The sequence below is a fragment of the Neltuma alba genome, unplaced genomic scaffold (genome assembly GCF_004799145.2).
Source record: "Neltuma alba isolate B1F8T4 unplaced genomic scaffold, ASM479914v2 tig00004314_pilon, whole genome shotgun sequence".
NCBI classification, from domain to species: Eukaryota; Viridiplantae; Streptophyta; class Magnoliopsida; order Fabales; family Fabaceae; genus Neltuma; species Neltuma alba.
In genome coordinates this window covers 1-23,940 of record NW_021633652.1, presented here as the reverse complement: position 1 = coordinate 23,940, position 23,940 = coordinate 1, and the positions used below count along the sequence as shown (strand labels likewise).

Here is a 23,940-nt window from a genome sequence, read left to right as displayed (position 1 = left end):
AGAAGCTACGTATGGTGCCAACAGAGTAAAATTAGAGTATTTAATTAAAAGGAAAAAATCAAATTAAAAATTGAGAAAAAGACAATAAAATATCACAAAAGTTGCTAAATGACAAATCAGTATGGGTGAATTTTAAAATCTGAATTTAGTCTCCTAGTACTATTTGGGAATTTACAAATCTTGTGAAATTATATAAGTACCCGTCACTATTTTTTTAAAAATATTGCCACATCAGCACCCTTAGCCAGTTCCGGCCACCGGAGTTTCGACGCCCAGGGCTTGCCACCGGAGTTTTGGTAAACGGTTGTTGAAGCTCTAGTAACAATTCTTTCTTGTGTATTGACTAATTTTTTTAGTTATTGACTACATTTGTTTTTGGAATTCATATGACTACTCTTCTCCAACTATTGACTACTCTAGTATTACGATTGACTACTTTTATCTTTAAAAATTTAGTGACTATTCTTGTTTAGCTATTGACTACTCTAATTTGCTTTTGACTACTATTGTTTCAAAAATTAAAAAATACATTGAGTGTTGTTGGAGATCTAGTGACTACTTTTCGTTTAGTTATTTACTACTTTTATGTAGTTAATAATTATACAAAAGTAGTTATCAAACCTTTGAAAACAAAAATAGTCAATATCTATGTAAAAGTAGTTACTGGGAATAAGGATAATGTTATTATTTTACAATATTTCAAAATTCTAAAATGATGCAAAAAGTCTGATTTGAGATTTTGAAATTTATCTACCTTAATTTGTCCTTTAATATTTTTTTAGGGTATTTTAGTTTTTTTCCCCCAAAGGATAAAAATAGTTCCCACCATTTTAATGTTACTACCAAACGGTTTTCCCTTCATGCATGTGACAATATTAGCATGCGGGTGACAACTAGCCCCACACACCAAATACTAATAACTCTGGCCAGGAAAAAAAAAAAAGGAACAAATACGACCAAAATCAGCATTTCCTGGTGGTTGAATGGACTGCTATCCGTATCACTATTCCTATCTTCATTTTTTAATAAAAAATTAACTATATTCATGAAGGAGATTATACAACTAAAGTTGATATTATTGTTTATTAATCTATCTTTGTTTTTAATTATAAGACCTCATTTATAATAATATTTAAAGAATGAGCAAGCGGAGAAAGATTAAGGGCGAAGTTCACATCCTCTTCTAAGGTGACATATTGAATACCGATATCCTTTCTCAATTACTCCTTAGTTCTTGTTATTTATTATAAGTAACTTTTAACATGTTTCATATATACTAAACAAAATCTCAAGTTTTATTAATTTTTTTATAATCTAACAACTTTTTAACTTTATTTTTATTTAATATACGCTATATTCTTAAAAACAAAATCAGTATAATAATAAATAAAAAATAAAATTATACATTTACATAAAAATTGTTAACTTTAATTTGTCAGTCAGTTTATGGTGAAATGAAATGTCGGATGAGTGAGAGCGACAATCACCAGACTTTGTACGTTGTGCCAATTTATACATAATTTCAATTTATTAAATTAAATTACATGTACAGGATATCTTAATATAAATTCTTGTGCACATTAATTCCCAGTCTTTAGTCAACTGAACAAGAACTTGAATTTTAGAATAATCAAAGACAAAATTTTCTAACATCTATCAAAACAATGAAAATAAATATAACTTTATTAGAACAAAAAAATAATAATTTAATGAAACTGTATCAAAAAAACAAACCGTATAAAATTATAAAGAACTTAAATTTAAGTTAATGCTGAAAAATTAACTTTCCGTTCATGAATGTGCTTGCTGTGCATCGGCTGTCCGGACGTGTCCTGTAACTATAGTATTACTTGTTCGTTGTTCTCAGTATAAGAACTAATTGATTAATTTAAATAAATTAAAAAAATTAAATAAGTTAGTTATTTATAATAAATATGTATGGTTTTATTTAAAATATCTTTATTAATCATTTGTATTAACTAAAATTCTCATTTAATGAAACTTTTAACATGTTCAACTATTGTATGAATTACATTAGAAAAAATAGATAAATATAACAGACAAAATAAATTTAAATTTTTTATTTAAGACTAAATTAAAAGTTAAATTAGTTCGGAGGTACTCGTATTATTTTTTTTCTCATATGAAATTATTGAATACGTTTCTGTTTTTGGGCGAACCAAACGCTTTTAATGATATTAGTGGTTGGCTACCCTCGCATTCTCTCTTGCTTTGATATAGCACAGTGTAATATCAACGCTCAATACATGCTGGTCAAAAAAAAAAAAAAACGTTCAACACAGTTTTAAGTTTTGTATAATCAAATACCAAACCTAGTTTGACAAAATGAACACACACAGCTGAGGCCGTGCTTTAATAGAATAAACTCTTTGAGCCTCAAGATTTAACTCTCCACATAACTTCCCTTTTCTTTGACTAACCCCTAAATAATTAGTGATGATATAATTAATGACCAAAAAATTTTGTCATTAATTCTGTTTAGCAACAACCAATTTCGTCACTGAATTTTGTTACTAATTTATTTTTTTCCAGTGAAAGATGGTTGGCCAAAAAAATACAAAGACACAAGATAGATGAAAAGCATTTATTAGGAGCAATTCACAATAGCTCATACCTCTTCACTTAATGTTTTTATTGTTAGATCAAATTTTAACAGCAGATATTTATTTTATAAGAATATTATTAAAATATTAAATCTTAAATAATAAATAATAAATAGTAGATACTGTTGCAATATGATATAACTGGTTTAAAATGATAAATTTTTATTATATTTAATATTATAATAATATTTTTACTTAATTTTAAATCTCAACTATTTTCAGAGATAATCCGATACTAAAGAAAGAGGAAGTGGAAAGAGAAGTCAGGGAGACATTGGCCTCCGTATGCATTTATAATTTTATAACCCAGTTTCACCAAAAAAAAAAAAAAAGCCCACTGTTTGACTAAACAAGCATTCTGGCCAATGGGAAATCATCGTTTCATTATAAAAGCCGTAAGCCCCCTTGCTATCTGATAGCAATTTGCCTTCGTCCTTTCATCAACCCCTGGCAAGGCAGCTCTGCCTTTCCAAAAATGATGGAGCTAATAGACGTTCTCCTGCTCCTCTCAGCTTTCCTCTTCCTCCGTTACTGGTGGCGCCGCTGGTCCACCACTGGTGGCGGCCCTAAAAACCTCCCGCCAGGACCACCCGGGTGGCCTCTCGTCGGAAACCTCTTCCAAGTCATCCTCCAACGCCGTCACTTCATCTACGTAGTGCGCGATTTAAGGAAAAAGTATGGCCCAATCTTCACCATGCAAATGGGCCAACGTACTTTGATCATCGTTACTAGCCCCGATCTTATCCACGAAGCTCTCGTACAGCGAGGCCCTCTGTTCGCGAGCCGACCAGCTGACTCGCCGATCCGGCTCATCTTCAGCATGGGGAAATGCGCCATCAACTCTGCAGAGTACGGCCCTCTCTGGAGGACGCTGCGGCGGAACATGGTGTCGGAGATGATAACGCCGTTGAGGGTCAAGCAGTGTGCTTGGATAAGGAAATGGGCGGTGGAGGCTCACATGGGGAGGATGGAAGCTGAAGCCCGTGAAAACGGGTTCGTCGAGGTGTTGAGCAACTGTAGACTAACGATTTGTAGCATTCTCATATGTCTCTGCTTCGGAGCCAAAATCACTGAGAAACGAATCAGAAGAATAGAAAGCATTTTGAAAGACGTTATGATCATCACCCTTCCGAAGCTTCCAGATTTTTTACCGGTTCTAACTCCCCTGTTTACTCGTGAAGTGAAAGAAGCGAAAAAGCTCAGGAAAACGCAAGTGGATCTTATAGCCCCACTGATAAGAAGCAGAAAAGTTTACGTAGAGAGCAACGGGGAGATTAACGAGAATTCTGAGATGGTGAGTCCGATCGGCGCTGCTTACGTGGACTCGCTCTTCGGGTTGGATGTTCCTAGTCGAGGCAGGCTCGGAGAGGAGGAGCTGGTGACGTTAGTGTCGGAGGTTATCAGCGCCGGGACGGACACAAGCGCGACGGCTTTGGAATGGGCTCTGTTCCATTTGGTGACGGACCAGGGGATTCAGGAGAAACTGTACAAGGAGATCGTGGACTGTGTGGGGAAAAACGGTGTCGTTATGGAGAGTGACGTGGAGAAAATGCCGTATATCACCGCACTGGTGAAGGAGACATTCCGGCGACACCCACCCAGCCATTTCGTGCTGTCGCACGCAGCAACCACTGAGACGGAGCTCGGAGGGTACACGATACCAGCAGACGCCAGCGTGGAGTTTTACACGGCGTGGTTGACGGAGGATCCGAGTATGTGGGACAATCCGGATGAGTTCCGACCGGAGAGATTCTTAGCCGGTGACGGGGTGGACGTGGACATAACAGGGACGAAAGGGGTGAAGATGATGCCTTTCGGAATCGGACGGAGGATTTGTCCGGCATGGACGCTGGGGACGCTGCATATAAGCTTACTGCTGGCAAGGATGGTGCATACTTTCAAGTGGCTGCCGGCTCCGAATTTCCCACCCGACCCGACAGAAACTTTTGCTTTCACGGTCGTGATGAAGAACCCCCTCAAAGCTGTTATAGTGCCCAGGTCAATTTAGAGATAAATCATAAATGGGGTGTGCCTCGGTCAATTTATTATTCAAAAGTCTTCTGATCTGATCACGGTGAGCTTAAATTAAAACTTATTGATGTATGAGAAAGAACTACAGGATTGAAATATGATAGATTGTTATATTATTCTTCGTTCTAAAATTTGGATGTCACTTTGAAGCAAGATCTGAAAAAAAGAGAAAAGTTTCCCTGCTTCGCATGTGATTTTTCTCAGACAATGTTCTTGTTGGAAGAATGTTGGGTCTTATTTTAGCTCAGCTTCAAAGTTTATGGTCCATTAGTTAATTAACCAATTAAGTGTGTACGAAATGATTTTGTTAGAATTGGGAGCGTTGAAATAATCAAGGAACAAAAAACCGGACCGGACACTAAACCGATTGAGGTAGTGGTTCAAGGGTTAATGGGTCAGACCGGGGTCAACTCGGGATCAAACCGGTCATATTAAAATAATTTAATTTAATTAAAAATGACAAAATATAACAATAATAATAATTACTAATAACAAAATATAAAGAAATACAATAAGAATTTGATTGTAATAATAATAAAGTACAACAATATTGAGAATTTTGATCTTTATAATTTTTTCAATAACTAAAATTAATAGTTATTGATGCCAAACTCATCATCAAAATTCATTTAAATCTATAATAATTGAGATATTAGGAGTTAAATGAGAAAAAATAGGATAAATATCAATATATTTATTTAAACCGGTTCAATACCGGTTTTTACCGGTTTTCACCGGTTCACACCGGTTTGACCGGTTCAATCCGGTTTGAACCGGTCCCCGGTTTAGCTTATGAACCGGACCGGACCACTGCCCGGTTCACCGGTTTACCGGTTGAACCGGCCGGTCCGGTCCGGTTTTTCTTACACTGGAAATAATTTAAACTTGTAATTAAAATCTGTATTGGTTATATGAAATTTTGTGACGGTGCTTCTTCTGCGCGTATGTATTTAAGTTACTGTCTCCTCTCTTAATTATAAGAGCCAGTTAACTAATTTAAGGAGATTAAGGAAGTCAGTTGAGTTAGTTATTTGTTCTAAATAGGTGTTGTCTTTCCTAAAATATCCTTATTAATCAAGTGTATTGACTAGAACTCTTATTATTAGAAGGGTTATTTTAAAAAAAATATATAAATATAAAAGACAAAACGGATTGAAGTTTTATATTTAAAATCAAAATAAAAATCAAATAAGATTTTATATTAAAGATAGGAGTTAAGAACATGAAACGACAAGGACCATTACTATTGTGCTGTGACGTTGTCGGTAACATTTTTCCTTTGTTGCCAGCGACGTTGTTAGTGACATAAAGTATGTGTGAGATGACTTTCTCCAACACTGCTTTTTGATTGCGAATTGGATTTGGACACATTCGCATATGCATCATTTTAACAATTTTCATACTGGCTTTAAAATAACATCAATAAAATAAAAAAAAAGGAGACATCAGTACACGCTTATCGTCTAGCCTGCAACTTTTAAAAGAGAAAATTTCCTGAAATTGAAAATTATAATATTTCAATTCCAATATCTAAGGATTTAAAATTCTAAAGAAGAAATTGGTGTTTGATGTAATGTTTTATAAATATAGTCAAATAACTAAAATGTCATCATACCAAATTTATTATTATTGGTATATTTTTTGTTATTAACTATTTAATATTTATCATTATCAGTTTATAACCTGTTAATAAATTATTTTATTATTGTCAACCTATTTCTTATCATTTCTTGTTTAATACTTGTTATTAGCCGTTTACAAATTGTTCATAAACTTTTTGATACAAGGACATATTTATCATTTAATTATATTTATAAAATACTCAATCAGGCATCATTTTTTTTTTGAGATTTTAAAATTTTAGGTGCCTTGAATTAAAATATTATAACTTTTAATTGTTTTTATGTAATTTTCCCTGTCAAAAAAAAAAAAAAAAAGCTGCAAGCTGCAAGCTCGACGACAACTGTGTACTGATTCCTTGTTTTTGTTCTCTGGTTGATGTGTTTTTAAAGTTGCAAGCTGGACGATAAGTGCGTACTGATTTCTCCTATTTTTTGGTTGATGTTGTTTTCAATAAGAGTCTCAATGGAACAAGTAACTTTTTTTACAAAAAAAAAAAAACAAAGACGATTAATTCCTTCATTCGGCAAAAGGGAACGAGAGGTTCAGAGCGAATGGACGACGATCCAAGGAAGTGGGACGCCCACTGATCGGAGGGCTTATTGCTGTCTATAAATGTGGGTCAGGGTCCCTGCGTGTTTAACGTTTAGCATAGATATATAGAGAAATTCAATTCTTGGCTACTCCATGAGCACCATCTCGTTTATCCTCTATCCAATTCAAACACTTCATGTCAATATATTTATTTGGGTTAATATTATTGTTCTCCTTACATTTTTATTCAATTTTTGCCTTGATTCTTCTAGTTTTATATCATTTTTTTGCCTCTATAATTTCATAAAAATCTGATCTAAGTTTAAGTATAGAAATCAAAACACAATAAACTTGTTAAAAATGTAAAGACTATTTATTAGACTAAAAAAAAGTATGAAACTATATATAGAAATTAAAATAAAAAATTTGAGACTACGGATATTAAAATCTGATCCAATCTTTTAATTTTGTGTACAATAAAAAGGATTGTCTTCAATATTGAATACTACTGCACGTTAACAAGAATTCTCACAATGATGAATGCTCTATAATTTTCAACCTGTGATTTTTCCTATCAATGATTATTATAGGCACCCCAAAACTACTCATATATATATATATATATATATATATAATAATCAAGTAAAGTAATATACTCTTCTAATCCTAAATATAAGACTCATTTTGTAGCGTAATTTACACTGCAAAATGTGTCTTATATTTAAAAAATTATACTACAAAATATGTCTTATAATTAGGATTGGAGAAGTATTAAAGATGAATATTAACTAGTTCATGTCAATGAATTACTCTATTAATATGTTGGGGGATTAATTGCCTGGAAATTAAAGATTTGCTCGAGTGAGGGCAAACGGCAGCTACGACATTATTTAGGAAAAATAAATGAGGGACAAAAAGGCCGACACTACCAAAAACACAAATTTGTTTTAGGATTATTTTGCGCAGACTTTTTTAAGGTTTTTTTGAAAAAGAGAAAATTAAATTAAAAAATGGCGGATTTCGTGGTAGGTATTGGAAGGTGATAAGAAAGGGGGGCATTAATAACGGGGTGGAATCAAATAGCCATAATAATTAGTACTTCATGGGGTAGATGGACGTGAAGTTATTGCTCACCCATCTTCAGCAAATGGCTGCTTTAATCTTCATACCCACATGGATTCATCTCTCCTCCCATCACACGCAGAGCTGTTGATAATATTTTTTTAAAATATAAAAACAAGAGGCTGAATCGATCTTTTTTTATTTACATTTTGTACAATTATATAATATTCAGTATCAATGTCCAAAGTCTCATATTACTCAGTCAGATTCAAATATTATCAAATTTAATTACAAGTAATGTTCTTTGCGTATTTTTTATGAGGTTATAATCTTCAACCTTGTTATTTTTTGGTAAAATTATGTCTTATTTTTGTTAAGAATAGTATAAGAATCTTGTATTCAGGATCGAATGAGTAATAAAACTAATAATAATAAAGATTATATATAAATACTAAATATAAGATCTAATTTACACTACAAACTATAAATCTTATATATTTAGGATTATAGGTAATATTATATTACCTCCGGTCCTAATTATAAGAATTAGTTGACTAATTTGAGAAAGTTAAGAAAAGAAGTTAAGTTAGTTATTTGTAACAAATATGTGTTGTTTTTTCTAAAATATCCTCACTAATCAAGTGTGTTGGCTAAAATTATAATTATCAGAGGAAATATCTTAGAAAAAATCGAGTAAATATGAGAAATAAAATAGACTGGGGTCTTATATTTATGACCAACATAAGAATCAAACAGAGTCTTATATTAAGGATCGGAGGTAGTATTATTATGTTTTAGACCAACGCGTCTTCGGATCTTTGCCCTTGTCGTCCATGAACAACCTGGCTAGCATATATAGAACCACATACAATGAATGGCTGTCGTCAAATTTCCTTTGTACTACGTATTATTTATTGAAGGAAGGAAAGCGATGGCAAGAGGGATGGTGACTTATGAAGCCGAAAGGGCGCGTGACACATATGCATGAGATGAAAGAACAGAGGGAAATATGGTAAAGTAGATTAATAGCCTGTTAAAAAAGAGAGGAAGAGAGAGTTATCTTGAAGGGTTGAATTCACTAACCGGAGTCATTCTAATTTAATCAAGTCTCAACTTTAAAACCTGAGAACACAGTACTCTAAGAGGCCGAAGTACTAACTTTAATACTACCTCCAGTCTTAATTATAAGAGCTAGTTGACTAATTTGAGGAGATTAAAAAAGTAAGGTGAGTTAGTTATTTGTCCTAAATAGGTATTATCTTTCCTAAAATATCCTTACTAATCAAGTGTATTGACTAGAACTATAGTGATTAGAAGGATTATCTTGGAAAAAATTAAGTAAATATAAGAGCCAAAGTGGATTGGGATCTTATACTTATGATCAAAACAAAAGTCAAACAGGGTCTTATATTAAGGACCGGAGTTAGTAGTTTTTATCATGCCTCGAATCCAGATTAGTCTAAACTTATTGAGTTTCCCGTGATATAAGAGTTGGTTTAGGATACCAGATACAGGAGGGGAAAAGAAAAGAGAATTATTATCACGACACTTAAATTTGCTAAAGAAATCGAATTAAAAATTTTTGTAGAGAAAGTGCGGCATGGTGCAAATTAATTTTCTTGAAGCACTTCACCGGAAAAAAACTAATTTTCGTGAAGGATGTGACCTTTAAAAAAAGAAAAAGAAAAAGAAAACTAGCCTGGAACTTGGGGAGTTGGGTGTACGACATTTAATGCGAAATTAGCTGGCTAGTTATTCTTCGTCAAATTACGTAGATCTCACAGTCCAACATAATTAAATCCATTCCCCCCGGCGAAAAAAATAAAAACAAAATCCATTCCCTTCTTTAATTATTTCAAGCTTTATATGTAAAAAGAACTAAAAATTTCTTTTAGAAAAGCTCGTGTAAGGACAAGAGGGAGCATGTTTCCACGAAAGTGATGCATGACCCGATATATATATATATATATATATTATAGCCAATTATATTATATCCCCTCCGTAACTTTTTATAGAAAATAATCTCTCTTATAGTGATATCGGTAACTATAATAAACAAATCTTTTCTGTGTGAAATTTTAGACTAATAATTTCTACTTTTATCCCATTAAATATATATTACTTATTATTTCTCTACAATAAATTTTTACTCATTATATCTTATATGCCCTCTTTACCAAAAAAATATAATTAAAAAATATGTGCTTATAAATATATCTTATATATTTATTATTATCTCCGGTTCTGTAAGGTCTTATAATTAGGACCGGAGGTAATATTTTTAACTAAAGATTGTTTATAATATAATAAGGGATGGAGGGAGTAATAAAACAGTATAGACACACATATATATAACTTGGTTCCCACAAGATGGCAGCGCGCGCACTATACACACCAACTCACAACGCAAAACATAATAATTATTTTTATATAAAAAAACATAATACTCTTCCGCTCTTTAATATAAGACCTATTTAACTAATTGGATCTGATTAAGAAATTAGGTAAGTTATTAATTATAAGAAATGTGACACATTTTTCCTAAAATATTATAATTATCTTTCTTAATACCACATCTTTCTCTTCTACTTGATTATGGTTGAAAGTGTCTATAGGAGTAATTTAGAAAAAATCGATAAATATAAAAAATGAGTCTTATATTTAGAATCAAAATCAACTCAATAATTAAGTCCTATATTAAAAACTGGATGAGTAACTTACTTTCAGTAAGCAACGCTTGAAAATGCAACCTTAGTACATAAATTCCGAGCATGGGGCAGGAGATTAGAGAGAGAGCGCGCCTTGCAGAAGCCGGGCACCGCCCTATTATCACCATTAACTGTAACAACGTTATAGGAAGATATTATTGTCTCATAGATATTGAATGAAGAAATTTAAATATTTTAATTTAAATTTAAAATCCCTTTGTTAATCTTCATGGACCCCGTAAATTTGATTCTGATCTGTAGCATTAATGATTTCAGAGGATAAGTTAAATGAAGTTGGTGGATCCATTATGGTAAGAATTTAATGCCTATTCCACATTTGCATGATTGGTGAGTACAGACAGAAAAATGAATCCATAAAAAATTACCAAATAGTATTTTATACTTCTAATATAAAAATATTACCATGATTTAATTTTTATATATATATATATATATCTTAGAGGCTGATTCAAACAAAGAGACAATATGGCCCAAAAAGAAAACAAAAAATATGATATGAAGCGTCTGGCTCTTTTTTAGTCGAAAAAGTTTATGTAACCCGAGAACGATGAGACATTGAGGCCCAAAAAGGCCAGAGAGAAAAACAGTTTGAAATGTGAACTAAACTGGGCCTTGTGCATTCCAGGCCATTCTTCAACTGGGCTCATTAGTATTGGCCCATCTTAAGTCTACATTGTTTTCCTAACAAATCGCGTTAGGAATACCTCCTGTCAGTATCAGATCTAAACCCTATGAAACAATTAGGCCACCAAGGTTGGTCCAATTGGTAAATGGTTAACTCATAACCCATAATGTCATGAGTTCTAATCCTGCTATTGATATAAAGACTTTATTGATAGGCAATTTATAAATATTCTTTGAGCCAGGAGGTATGTCTCAGCTCTGGTGATCTTTTAGGATCCAACTCACCTAGACTTTTGTTTTTTTACCAAAAACAAAATGCCAAGACAACTAAGAAGAATTGGTTTAATTAATAAGAAGTTGGCTCACAAACCACAAGGTTGTGAATTTGAATTGCTTTGCCGGTGTGATGACCTTGTTAGCAGGTGATCTATAAGTAAATTTGTAAGTGCTCTTTGAGTTTTGAAGCATGTCTTAACTTTGATAAGCTTTTGAAACCCAACTCACCTAAATTTTCTTGCATGAAAAAAAAACCTATGCCAGAAAGGAAAATCTATGAAACAACGTTTAGAATATATTTATATTCATATACATATCTAAATACTGGGGATATGATACACCATTTTATCATTACCACCTCTATTGATAGAATCCCCATTTAATATTCGCAACTAATAAGGTCATTTGAGCAAAATGTTATGAAATTGGAAGACAAACTAAATTAAGATTTTACTAAGATCAAACAAAAACCAGGGTGTTTAGACTATACTATTTTAAAGGGTAAAGTAGCATACAATGCTGCTCCTTGATCACCATAAATAATGCATCTGGCACCCTCAACCCCAAATAAGATTCTGGATATGACCAAAAAACAACATCAGGAGTTCTTAATACACTATAAATGAAATTATACTCCTCCGCTTCTAAATATAAAATCCTTAATAATCATGTGTATTAGCTACAATAACCATTTGATATATCATTTAATACGTGCAATTACTAGAAGGACTATCTTAAAAAAATAGATAAATATAAGAGACAAAATAAGTTAAGATTTTATATTTAGAACCAAATTAAATGTTAAATAAATTTTTATATTAATCACCGGAGGTGGTATCAAATTGTTAGATTATGGTATTGGATTTGCTTGGAAAATAATACTAAATGTCTTTTTTCAATCTGTTTTGAAATTTAAATGATTGCTTTTTTGTCTTTTGGCTGACAATCTGTTTTACATGATATTGACCGAGCCAAGTACATGAACGTGGTGCAATAGAACTTTTTGTTGGTATTGTGAGGGGTGATGGGTTTTTACCAAACCGAGGATCACAAAGGACCACGAGGAGATTGAGCGAATCTTGGGACATCCTGGATCGGAGAAAGACATTGCAAGGAAGCAAACACAGAGAGGGGGGGGGCCGGGGTGAGTCACATGCAGTGTCCCTTGTTGCTTACGTTAACCTGTGTCAGATTCTCGGAGACTCCTTTGTCCCAATCCCAAACCCCGAATCCATGCAAAGATCTTCCCCCCCTTGCCTTCCGGTTTTCAATTAACCATTCCCATACGCTATCCACTAACCCTAGCAAAAACATCAAACATACCGTTCTCCTGCCTATACCTAACACCCGCTTCTATTATTCTGATATATCTTTTCCGGCTTCCCAACTTCATGTATCATCTTCACGTTTCTGTTTTAGAAAACCCAGAGAAAATATATATCTAACTTTATTGTATCAGTGAATTGTTTGTCCTATATTAAACTGTTCCATAGATCTTATACTTTTTGTCTTGTTTGTTTTAAAGGAGATAAGATGTAAAACAGATATGATTTTTAACTACGGATTTAGAAAGTCTTTGCTCAACTTCATAGGTAAGTGAATTGTGAATTGTGTGATTAATTCATACTTTAAACATGTACCTGGGGAAAGATCGCTTCATAAAACCCTTCCTAAAAATAGGGTTACATGACAAACTAAAGTAAAATCAAAGGTGTGCAAATAAAAGGTGCGGAAAAGAATGGCAGGTGACGTAACATGGGATGCAATTTCAATACATGGTTGACCCTTCTTTCTGAAAAAGAACACAAATTTGTAGAACTGCTCATCCACAAATAGATCCGTGAGAGAAGCACTCAATTGAGAGAGAGCTAGGAAAGTTAGATGGATGAAAAGAGAAACTCAAGCATATATGGACTTTTGTTTTTGGCCAATAGCATTTGTGGACTTGAAAGTGAGAAAAACAAGTATGAAATTAGTCATCCTAAGAGAGACACAAATAGCTGTTAAATGAAAAAACAATTAGACAGAAAAAGGGGTCAAAAAAGTGAAAAGGTAACGAGAAGGAAGCAACTTGAGGTGGGGGTCCAATCAATCAATCAGCATGAAGTGAACAAAAACAAAGAAGGTGCAAAGTAAAGTTCTTCGATGTTATTGTTGGACAAACTATTTGTTGAAATAGTGCCTTCAACTTGTGATACGGACAACTTTGGTTTCAACACAAAGCCTTGTCACATCCACAAGTCATTCCTCAACTCATCCCTGTTTCCCACCCAAATGCTTCATCCATCAATATGTCAATTTTTAAAATCATCAAAATATTACCAAAACTTGATATTGTATACAAAACATGTATGGCACTTTTCTTAATTTCATGAATTTATTTGTTTTTCTTTAATCCAACTTGTTTTATTTTTGGTGGGCTCAGTAAAAGAACAATAGTGGGGGTCGACTAGTTTCCACAAAAGAAAATCTTTATTTTGATTTTGTAAAGTTTGACTTCAGGGTCATTGATTTCTTGAAAAGAAAAAAGGGGAAAAAAGGTTCATTTTCCACGAGTAAGTTGGGCTCTGGACGGCATAGACTTTTTAGCTTTCCGTTTGCGCGACCCCTATGCATATAAGCAAACCCATCCTCTAGCGCCCATTCTGTAATCTGTAGTTCAGGTCAATACAAGACATTGAAGAATCTGTCTACCCAGTGAGAAAATTTGTGAGAGGAAGAGAAGAAAAGAAGAGAGATGGAGTGGTGGGTCTCAATGCCAAAGGTGGAATTGCATGCTCACCTCAATGGATCCATTAGGCACTCCACGCTTCTGTAAGTTTCTTTCTTTTTTTCATTTCTTTCAATTTTCATCAACTCCTTAGTTGCCTGGGTTCAATTTTTCTTTCTTCCTCATTTTGCAGAGAACTTGCTCGAGCTCTAGGCGAGAATGGTCTCATAAAATTCTCCGAACTTGAACATGTCATCCTCAGAAGTATGCCCAACCATTGTTCTTTTTCTTGTTCACTTGTCTGTTTATTTTCTGACAAAAGGGAAAAACTGGAAAATTAAGAGAGTGCTGGATAAACTAACAATTTCATACGTGGATTGTCCTCTGGCCGATGCAGCTTTACTGAGCGCATCAATTAGTCTGAGAAATAAGGAAGGACTAATTTCTTATTTTTGGGACTCATTGATGCACCCATTAGTATTAAAGTACTAAAGATAAGTAGGTCTGTAGCAAATTGTTAGCTTACTAAGTGCTAATACGTCTGCCTCTTTTTCACCATCTATTTATCAGACTCTGCCATCGTCTAAGTTGTTTTCTGTCAGGGAATTCATAGTATTTTTTTAAAACAGTTTTATATGTGCAAGAATCTGTGCCCTATAGTTGCTACCACCTGAAGGCAGTTAAAAAGATAATAAAAAAGGTGAACCTTTTGATTGTGTTTCTTAGTACCAATGTTCTGCTGGAAATTTACTCCTCATTAGAATTTTTTTTCCTAAACATAAAATTTTTTCAAATCTTCTGTTAGGGAGGTCCTAATCTTCTTGCTGTTTATTTGTTACCTGACTTCACTTTCAGTGATCCTTATTTGCTTATTGATGTTAAACGACACAATGCCGGTGTTGTTTATGGCTTTGTAAATACAGAGGATCGTTCATTAGGGGAAGTATTCGAGTTGTTTGACCTAATCCACCTTATCACAACTGATCACATGGCAGTTACAAGAATCACCAAAGAAGTATGGCTGTTTGTTTACTGTATAAATTATAATGCCAAATTTATTGCCTTTGCATTCATGTAAGTATCATCAAATGCAGGTTATTGAAGATTTTGCAGCAGAGAATGTTGTGTATCTGGAGTTGAGAACTACTCCAAAGGTAATGCAAGGAGCTCCATTCTGAATTTGAGCTGTACTCATATCCGTTGAATTTATTTGATGAAGGTAAATGTTTTATGAATTCCATTCAGGCTAATGATTCGATTGGAATGACCAAACGCTCCTATGTTGAAGCTGTGCTGAAAGGTCTGAGAGCTGTCAGCTCAGTTGATGTGGATTTCATGCCTGACAATGTGAATTCTGAAGGACTTGTAAATTTGCTAGCCCCAGCAACAAATCATAAGTATAATCTAAATACTAGAAAAAGAATCGTTGTTAGGCTTCTGCTGAGCATTGACCGACGGGAGACAACTGAGGCAGCAAAGGAAACTGTAAGCTGAAACTCTGAGATATCTGAGCAAATGTTGAGTCTTTTGGGGGTATTAATAGACTCCATTTTTCTTCTCGCTTTAGGTCTCCCTTGCTCTGGAAATGAGGCATTTAGGGGTGGTTGGAATAGACCTATCTGGAAATCCAGTTGTTGGTGAATGGTAGCCAATCTCAACCTTGACTCTAGAGGATAACTCTTATCTTTTGAAATGATTAAGCTCAAAACTCCGTATATTGTTGCAGGATTACATATTTGCCAGCATTGAAATATGCTCGAGAACAAGGTCTTCACATAACCCTCCACTGTGGAGAGGTGCGCTCATCTTTAGCTTTCGCCTAGTATTATTGAAGTTTACCTGACTCCTTCATTTTTTTCCGACTTAGTGTTTTTAGGTACCTAATGCGAAGGAGATAAGGGACATGCTTAACTTCCATCCCCAAAGGATTGGACATGCTATTTTCTTGGATGAGGAAGACTGGGAAAAACTAAAATCCTACAACATTCCGGTTAGATTTTGCTACATTTTTTAGTTCATCACAAGTGAAGTTAAGTAGTGGTATATTGTGACTTGTTTGGGAACACGGAAAAATATTTTATTGTATACTATTGGTTAAATTGTCAAATTTCAGAAGTTTCTTATAGATAATCCGTTTAGAGGTTTTGCAGACTCTTAATTTTTGTCCGATGTTCAAAGCCTAATTTTTTTTTTTTTTAAGAAATGGGAAACTGTGACTGCCTGTTTACTGATCATTCAATTTGTGCTTTTGCTAATTTTCAAAGCCTTTTGTAACACTGCCACTTCGGTGTTCGTTACTTGTTGCATCTTTTCTATTTCAGGTTGAGATCTGTTTGACTTCAAACCTAAGGACAGACTCTGTTCGATCATTAGATGTTCACCATTTTGGTAGGTTAACTTGGTTTATATCGGAAGATGATGATCTTTAATTTTGAATTAGTAAAGGAAACTACTGACTTTTCAATTTTACCAGTGTGTTTGGAATTACTATCAGATATAGCCAGAATCACTTGATAAATGATTTTGGAAGAGTTCATTCTACAAAAGTCAGATATACGTTTTGGGAATTGGAAATGTTATCTAAGAAGTTTTGACTTTATGTTGCTGGTGTAGAAATTCACTTTTCACTGTCACATTACAAGGGTATAAAAATGATACATTTGTGTCACCAGACTCGCTTCTAGGAGATAATTGGTGCCGTTATGTGTGGTAAATAACAAAATAAGTTTTGCCATAATAAATCAGATTACCTCTTACAAAATGTAGTCTGAAGGATGAAAATTAGTTTCAATAAAACCAGAGGCTAGGCTGAGGTAAAGATAATGATTTTATAAAATATATTCTAAATATTTTTAAACATAATCATTACTGGTATTTTTTGTGTGCTTGCGTAAGCTCAAAGAACCTACCAAAACAATCTGTTTATCCATTCTGTTTTTATCCACTTTCTTGCTTGCTTTCTTTCTCAAGGAGTTGACAATTTTGGTTCTCTTAAAAGACTCGAGGTCAAACCATAAACATAAAATGCTGCCGTTTACATATGAGCTAATCTGCTATCAGTTCATGCAGTCAGAACTTCATTTGTTTTAATGGATAACCTCTAAATAGCCTTTCTTAACATGATGCCTCTGCTGATGCAGCTGATTTGTATAACGCAAACCACCCTGTAGTCCTGTGTACTGATGATACTGGTGTGTTCTCTACCAGTCTCTCTGATGAATACAGAATTGCTGCTTCTACGTTTGGTAAGTTATGCCTTTCTGTTGCAACTAAATGATTTCAAACAATGTCACTCTACTGACTGTTTGCTTGGTGTGGCTGTAATATAGGGCTTGGAAAGAAAGAAATGTTTGAGCTGTCAAAGAATTCTGTTGAGTTTGTATTCGCAGATAACGGAGTGAAGGAGGAGTTAAGAAGTATTTTCAATTCAGCGGCAAAGAGTTTCGATGCATGAGTACTTAATTTCATCTAGGTAGTAATTTGTATTGAGCAGTAAAGCCTCCTGCTTTTAGCTGTTATATTCAAGAATGACTTTGCATCTTGATGAACTTCTTGTCTGGCCATACTATTGGAGTCAGTCAATCCATTAGGTATATGTTTATTTAGCTGCTATTTTTGCTGGTAATCCTGCATTTAGCCTCATTTATATTTTGCCAAATCTGGGTTGGACTTACTTAGGTGCGTATGAACTTATCTCCTCCGCCATTTTAGACTATTCTTAAGGCTTCAATTTTGCCTCTATCTTGTGGATGGCTGCTTGTGTGTGCCTAGGCAGCTTAGTCATTAGATTCACACCATGAGCGCTACTTGAGGCATTGGCTCTTTTTAAATTTGGAGGGCAGGTACTAACAGATTAAGATTACCAACGAGATCGAATCTGTAACCTTCCATTTACGGAGAACTTTTGTACAATTAAGTTGCAAGACTATTGACAAGACTTTGGCTCTTGAAGCTTTGGACTTTTCTTTTTGAAGTTTTTCTTTTTCACAACATTAACATGATGGTACCTGCATTTAAGTTCTGAAACATCATAGTCCAGTTACTGCTATCTCACCATAGAGGCTAACCTTGCCAGCTTTTCCAAGTCTTTCTAAACTAATGCGAATTGCTTAAATTATGCAAGCTGGAATTGTTTTAGGTGGAGATGGTTTATAGAAAATACAGAGACCAAGTTAAGAACTATATATCAAGGCAGACTAGTTCTTTGCTTTTTCAAAACCAAAGCTGAGAATTTCTTGACTTCAACATTTGTGGTGTTTAAACTCATGTTAATCAAACTGTGATTTGACTAACGAAGCCAAACAGGTAGTTTTATAAGAGTTCCCACAAAAATGAAACTGATCAAACTTTTTAATAAGTAATAATTAAATGTTTTTTTTTGGGATTTGTGAATTTGATAAATAATTGTACCATTTTTTTAAATAACTTGGGAATATATTTTTGATTATTATATGGATTGATATGGGGGGCAACATTGGTTTGATTGACTTGCCAATTCTAATTCAAACTCGTCATTTTGAGAAGAGTCAGACAGACTAGTATACCGACATTGCCCCCCCTAAAATGAGCTTTCTTTACGAAAATAATAATGCAATGTCCTGTACTAGGAAGTCGGAGTAATTCCAAATAATAATTAAAAAAGACAAAAATAACAAGACCTTGATCATGGCACAACAACTTCTGACCCCAGCAGTTGGCTTTTATGGTGCAAGCGTGACCAAGAGATATGTATTTAGGGGGTGTTTGATATATGATTTCAAAAGTGCTTTTATAATTTATAAAATAAATATGTGAAGGGTTTTGTTTTATTTTGTAGAAAAATATTTTTTAAAAACACTTTTAAAGGTTATCAAACACCCCTTAATAGAAAATCACATGATTATGGTCGAAGCGTTCCTTTATAAGTCACAAGATGAATATATTAAGAGGCAAAATTTGAGAATGAGAGAACGGGAGGAAAAAAACCTCATAACCCTCAAGATAAGCCAATTCAACATTTTAACTAGATTAATGTATAACCTAGTTCATGATATATGTGAATTTATAAATTAAAAATGTTATAGTAATTGAATTTGTTACTTTCCATAAAGGAGCCATTCTTTTCTTTGGCCATAGATAAATGAGTAATTCTTTATTGTCGTAACTTGCATACTAATTATATACTTGTTCATTCAATCTCACAATTTCAAACTTAAAAAAGAAGAGAATTTGGTATTGTTAGGCCACAAGACCCAACATCAATGAACAATTCAAACTTTGTAATTTTTTATATTTTCAATTTGTCATCAACTCCTTTTTTTAAAATACACATCCAAGGGATTGACTTTCTATGTATATGAATTAGTGAATTAAAAAGTTTATTTTGTGGAAGGAAACGGATTCAAATGATGAAAGATGAAAATACACATATGTTTCAGAAGCCAAATTGTAGATTTAATCTTATCAATGGCATTAGATTGAAGTTAATTCTATAATTGGGATCATTTTATTTTTCTTTCTAAATGATTTGGACAACATTTGTGATATGAAAATTGAAAACGTGTTGGGTTTCTCTGTCAATTTGCTATGAAGTACGATTCACCCAAAAAAAAAAAAGGAAATTATGAAGGACGACGACCCCGTCGGCCTTGTATAAACGACACTGCGTTCCGCTGCATCTCTAAATGCTCCCCGCGAAAACACGACTCGCAGTTGCGCCGGGCAACTGACCACCAACTCCATCTAGAGGGCGAAAAAAAAGGAATTTTGAATAAAATGGAAAACAGCGTCGGTTAGTTTCTTCAGTTTCAGTCTCTCTCTCTTTCCCAGTTCATCATCAAAACTTCAACCTTTTTGTCCGCCTCTGCATTTCAATCCGCATTGAAGCCCCACCTTTAATTTCTGAGCCCTAATTGACAATCATATTCCTCATTCTCTTTTTCGTAATTCAATTTTTTTTTCCCAATCCGACCCGTCAACAATGATCGGATCCTCGTAGATTCCGAATGCTGCTTCCAGGTCAATTCCCAACCTTTCGTTCACATTGCAGCTGATCCTTGATCATAATGTCTTGGGGATTGGGCTGGAAGAGACCCTCGGAGATCTTCCGTCTCACGCTCAACTATGGCACCGAGGAACCTGCGGAAATTCTTGGCCATAACTCATCCATATCTCGTTCGTCGTCTGCTTCGTCACATTCTTCCTCTTCCTCAACACTCTCTCAGGAACAGGAACTCGGGTTTCGTATTGACCTGGATTGGTCCGCATCGGAGGATGACGATCAGGTGGCTCTGAAGCTCCAATCGCAGCTCATGGTGGCTCTGCCGATGCCACAAGATTCCGTGGTGGTTGAATTGAAGCCCGTCGATGATGAGAATGTGGATTTGGATATGAAGGTGGTGAAGAGACGGGAGCCTCTGAAGGCTATCACAATGACCAAGGCTATTGGCTCCGGGCAACAGAGCGATGGGATTGGAGTATTGACACGCTTGATACGGTCCAATTTGTCTCCCTTAATGCCCACTATCGGAGAGGGGGTTGCAGGTTGTGGTGACCATTGGAAGAGTATCTCTGTGCTCAGTATATGCGGCTGTAACTTGTCGGTGAGTGTTATTAGCTTAGGAGGAGTTTCGAGTTTTCATGTTATTTTTGCGACTTTCTTGCTATATCCATTCTTTTATGCACCTCTGATTTCTGTTTTCCTTCGGACCATTTATGTGTCCGTGTTTAAAAGTTTAACTTGTAGACAATGGCAATAGTAGACCTTTGCAATTTGCAAAAAGGAAAAAAAAAAACCTTTTTCTTGCTTCATTTCTGTGTCTTGTGTGTATGTCGTGTTAAGGAATTGGAGATCCAGGATGGATAAGTGCTTAATAGCGCTAAAACTTCTGGCTTTTGAATTTTTTAACTCCCGAATTGTTGGTGTGTTATGAAGCATAATGCTAAAATGTTAGGAATTGATAATGTTACTCTCTTTCTTAACATTTCTGGGGTAGCCACAACTGAAAGAAATTGTGTGGTTTTGATCCCCCGCCCCTTCCACCCTCCTTGAATGTTTAAGAAGCAATTGGGTTTCTATTTTTAGTTGGAACTTGGAATTGAGACTTTATTGAGTTGCATCAGGGGTATTATTAAATCATTAAATGCATTACTCATGTACAGGTATTTCCGGTAGAGCTTACCCAATTGTCACAGCTTGAGAAACTTTATCTTGACAGCAACAAGCTGACATTTTTGCCTCCTGAGCTTGGTGATCTGAAAAGTTTACGAGTGCTCAGAGTTAACAACAACATGCTTGTGTCAGTACCTGGTGAGGTTTTCATGTCTTGAACGCTAACTCGTAAGAATGATAGTCTTTTGTCTTACTCGGAGAGGCCGTATTATTTACATGTTTTTTTATTAAATATGATGAGCATTCAGATGCAAACAAATCGATCTTTTAGCTGCTGGTGTCATAAGATAAATGTTTCTTGAAAACATTATATGATTTTTATAGCATTTTTTAGCAGTGGAGCTGAGACAGTGTGTTCAGTTGGTGGAATTGTCACTGGAACACAACAGGCTTGTTCGACCTCTTCTAGACTTCAGGTTGTTCTATTAAGCAACCTCGTATTGATTAGTTTGGACTCCATGTGTTATTTTGTTCTGATTTTTATCCTATATTTATGGCAGGGCTATGGCCGAACTACAAGTCCTTAGGCTATTTGGAAATCCTCTTGAGTTTCTTCCTGAAATTTTACCCCTCCACAAACTTCGCCACCTTTCTCTTGCAAATATTAGGATCGAGGCGGATGAATATTTAAGATCAGTGAATGTGCAAATAGAGGTAGTATATGACAAACTAACATGAGGATTTATTGCCATTATTCTTCTGAACAAGTAAAATATTCAGTGAAATGTGCTTTTTATGGTAAATGCAGATGGAAAACAGTTCCTATTTTATTGCATCTAGGCATAAGCTGAGTGCCTTCTTCTCTCTCATATTCCGATTTTCTTCTTGTCATCACCCTTTGCTAGCCTCTGCACTTGCAAAGATAATGCAAGATGAAGGAAATAGAGTGTTTGTTGGTAAAGATGAGAATGCAGTGCGGCAGCTTATTAGCATGATCAGTAGTGACAACCGTCATGTGGTAAGTTTAATGGATCTAGATGTCATATTGCATTTATTTGATTTTCTATCCTAGGCAGTTGTGCTAATTCTTTATTTTGTTTTACGCAGGTTGAGCAAGCTTGCTCTGCTCTTTCTGCTCTTGCCTCAGATATTCCTGTTGCACTGCAACTTATAAAAGCTGATGTTATGCAACCTATAGAATCAGTTCTCAAATCTATGGGTCGGGAAGAGGTGATGTCTGTATTGCAACTTGTGGTGAAGCTGGCATTTATATCCGATACTGTGGCTGAGAAGATGTTGACCAAAGATGTATTGAGGTCATTAAAATGTTTATGTGCCCGAAAAGATCCAGAGGCAAGCTACTAATCTGTTTTGGCTTGATTTGATTGGTTGCCTTGTATTGTTAAGGACCCTCTTTCTATCATCTCTAGGTACAAAGGCTTGCTTTGTTGGCTATTGGGAATTTGGCCTTCTGTTTGGAGAATCGGCGTATTCTCGTTACTTCTGAAAGCTTGCGAGAGCTTCTCCTGCGTCTGACAGTTGGTACTGATCCTCGTGTGAGTAAAGCTGCAGCTCGTGCTTTGGCAATTCTTGGTTTGTCCCTAGATTTGTGTCCTCTTTTTCCCCCTCCCCCACCTTTCTTTTGTTTGATATAATTTGCATCATATTTTAACTTTTAATGTGATTAGTGAATGCTGGCAGAAAAACCTGAATAATGTTCATATTTCTTCGTGCTGTGTTTTGTAGGAGAAAATGAAAACCTTCGGCGCGCAATAAGAGGGAGGCAGGTGGCAAAGCAAGGACTTCGCATACTATCAATGGATGGGGGTGGAATGAAAGGTTTAGCAACTGTGCAAATTCTGAAGGAAATTGAAAAGGGAACTGGAAAGCGAATACATGAGCTGTTTGATTTAATATGTGGCACATCAACTGGTGGGATGCTAGCTGTTGCTCTTGGGATCAAACTAATGACTTTGGAAGAATGCGAAGATATATACAAAAATCTTGGTGAGAGTGCTGCTGAGGTGAATGGTGTTACTAATTATTTTTATTGTAATCAATTTTCATTTTCCAAAAAAAAAAGTAGATTGAATGTGTGAATGACTTTTTGGATCAGGCAAGCTTGTCTTTGCTGAACCTATGCCCAAGGATAATGAAGCTGCAACTTGGAGAGAGAAGTTAGATCTACTTTATAAGACTTCATCTCAGAGTTTTAGAGTTGTTGTGCACGGATCAAAAGGGAACTCTTTCTTCTGGATTGCTGCATTTTTGCAAAGTCTATTAGTATTGCAGCTTTTAGCATTTCCTACATTTCTCAGAAGCTTGTGGTTGGAATTCTGAGAAGAAATGAGATACTTTAGATGATGCTTTAATGATGTGGATTCCCTATTTTGCTTGGTTGTCTAATAAAAAACCTTGCTTTAGAATGCCAATCCTTTTTGGCTGGATAGCTTATGCTTTGAAACATATAAAAGTAAAACATTCTTAACCAACACCCCCCAAGGAAAAAAAAGGGAAAAAGAAAAAGCTAGTGGCTATTTTACAAAGAGATGTATGCTATTCTGTGCCTAAGAGGAGACATCATGACTTATTGTCTTGCAGCACAGTGCAGATCAGTTTGAAAGGCTGTTAAAGGAAATG

General features: G+C 34.8%; 3 protein-coding genes across 3 annotated transcripts; all 3 read left to right on the top strand.

Moving 5' to 3' along the window:
• The first annotated feature begins 3,047 nt into the window (after positions 1-3,047).
• Positions 3,048-7,030, top strand: LOC114744270 (cytochrome P450 77A2-like). Its single transcript, XM_028932451.1, has 2 exons — positions 3,048-4,698; positions 6,734-7,030. Exon 1 carries the CDS (start codon positions 3,100-3,102, stop codon positions 4,630-4,632), a length of 1,533 nt encoding a protein of 510 aa, XP_028788284.1. The 5' UTR covers positions 3,048-3,099; the 3' UTR covers positions 4,633-4,698; positions 6,734-7,030.
• A 7,086-nt stretch (positions 7,031-14,116) lies between these two features.
• On the top strand, positions 14,117-18,158 carry LOC114744271 (adenosine deaminase-like protein). Its single transcript, XM_028932453.1, has 11 exons — positions 14,117-14,314; positions 14,404-14,474; positions 15,134-15,225; positions 15,305-15,364; positions 15,456-15,695; positions 15,778-15,854; positions 15,937-16,006; positions 16,087-16,200; positions 16,532-16,598; positions 17,351-17,455; positions 17,540-18,158. Exons 1-11 carry the CDS (start codon positions 14,238-14,240, stop codon positions 17,662-17,664), a joined length of 1,098 nt encoding a protein of 365 aa, XP_028788286.1. The 5' UTR covers positions 14,117-14,237; the 3' UTR covers positions 17,665-18,158.
• Positions 18,159-19,914: 1,756 nt separating this feature from the next.
• Positions 19,915-23,640, top strand: LOC114744272 (phospholipase A I-like). Its single transcript, XM_028932454.1, has 9 exons — positions 19,915-20,791; positions 21,351-21,498; positions 21,698-21,776; positions 21,861-22,014; positions 22,109-22,318; positions 22,408-22,653; positions 22,731-22,893; positions 23,047-23,307; positions 23,417-23,640. The coding sequence occupies exons 1-9, from the start codon at positions 20,255-20,257 to the stop codon at positions 23,638-23,640; spliced, it is 2,022 nt and encodes a 673-aa protein (XP_028788287.1). The 5' UTR covers positions 19,915-20,254.
• Positions 23,641-23,940: the final 300 nt, after the last annotated feature.

What these genes read in the sequence shown, in the direction of transcription:
- LOC114744270 (XM_028932451.1), top strand. Translation starts at nt 3,100, where the DNA reads ATGATGGAGCTAATAGACGTTCTCCTGCTCCTCTCAGCTTTCCTCTTC.
- LOC114744271 (XM_028932453.1), top strand. Translation starts at nt 14,238, where the DNA reads ATGGAGTGGTGGGTCTCAATGCCAAAGGTGGAATTGCATGCTCACCTC. An exon ending in TGAACATGTCATCCTCAGAA is followed by an intron (nt 14,475 to 15,133) that starts GTATGCCCAACC and finishes TTGTAAATACAG; the next exon opens with AGGATCGTTCATTAGGGGAA. An exon ending in AGTTGAGAACTACTCCAAAG is followed by an intron (nt 15,365 to 15,455) that starts GTAATGCAAGGA and finishes AATTCCATTCAG; the next exon opens with GCTAATGATTCGATTGGAAT.
- LOC114744272 (XM_028932454.1), top strand. Translation starts at nt 20,255, where the DNA reads ATGTCTTGGGGATTGGGCTGGAAGAGACCCTCGGAGATCTTCCGTCTC. An exon ending in TATGCGGCTGTAACTTGTCG is followed by an intron (nt 20,792 to 21,350) that starts GTGAGTGTTATT and finishes ACTCATGTACAG; the next exon opens with GTATTTCCGGTAGAGCTTAC. An exon ending in GTAGTGACAACCGTCATGTG is followed by an intron (nt 22,319 to 22,407) that starts GTAAGTTTAATG and finishes TGTTTTACGCAG; the next exon opens with GTTGAGCAAGCTTGCTCTGC.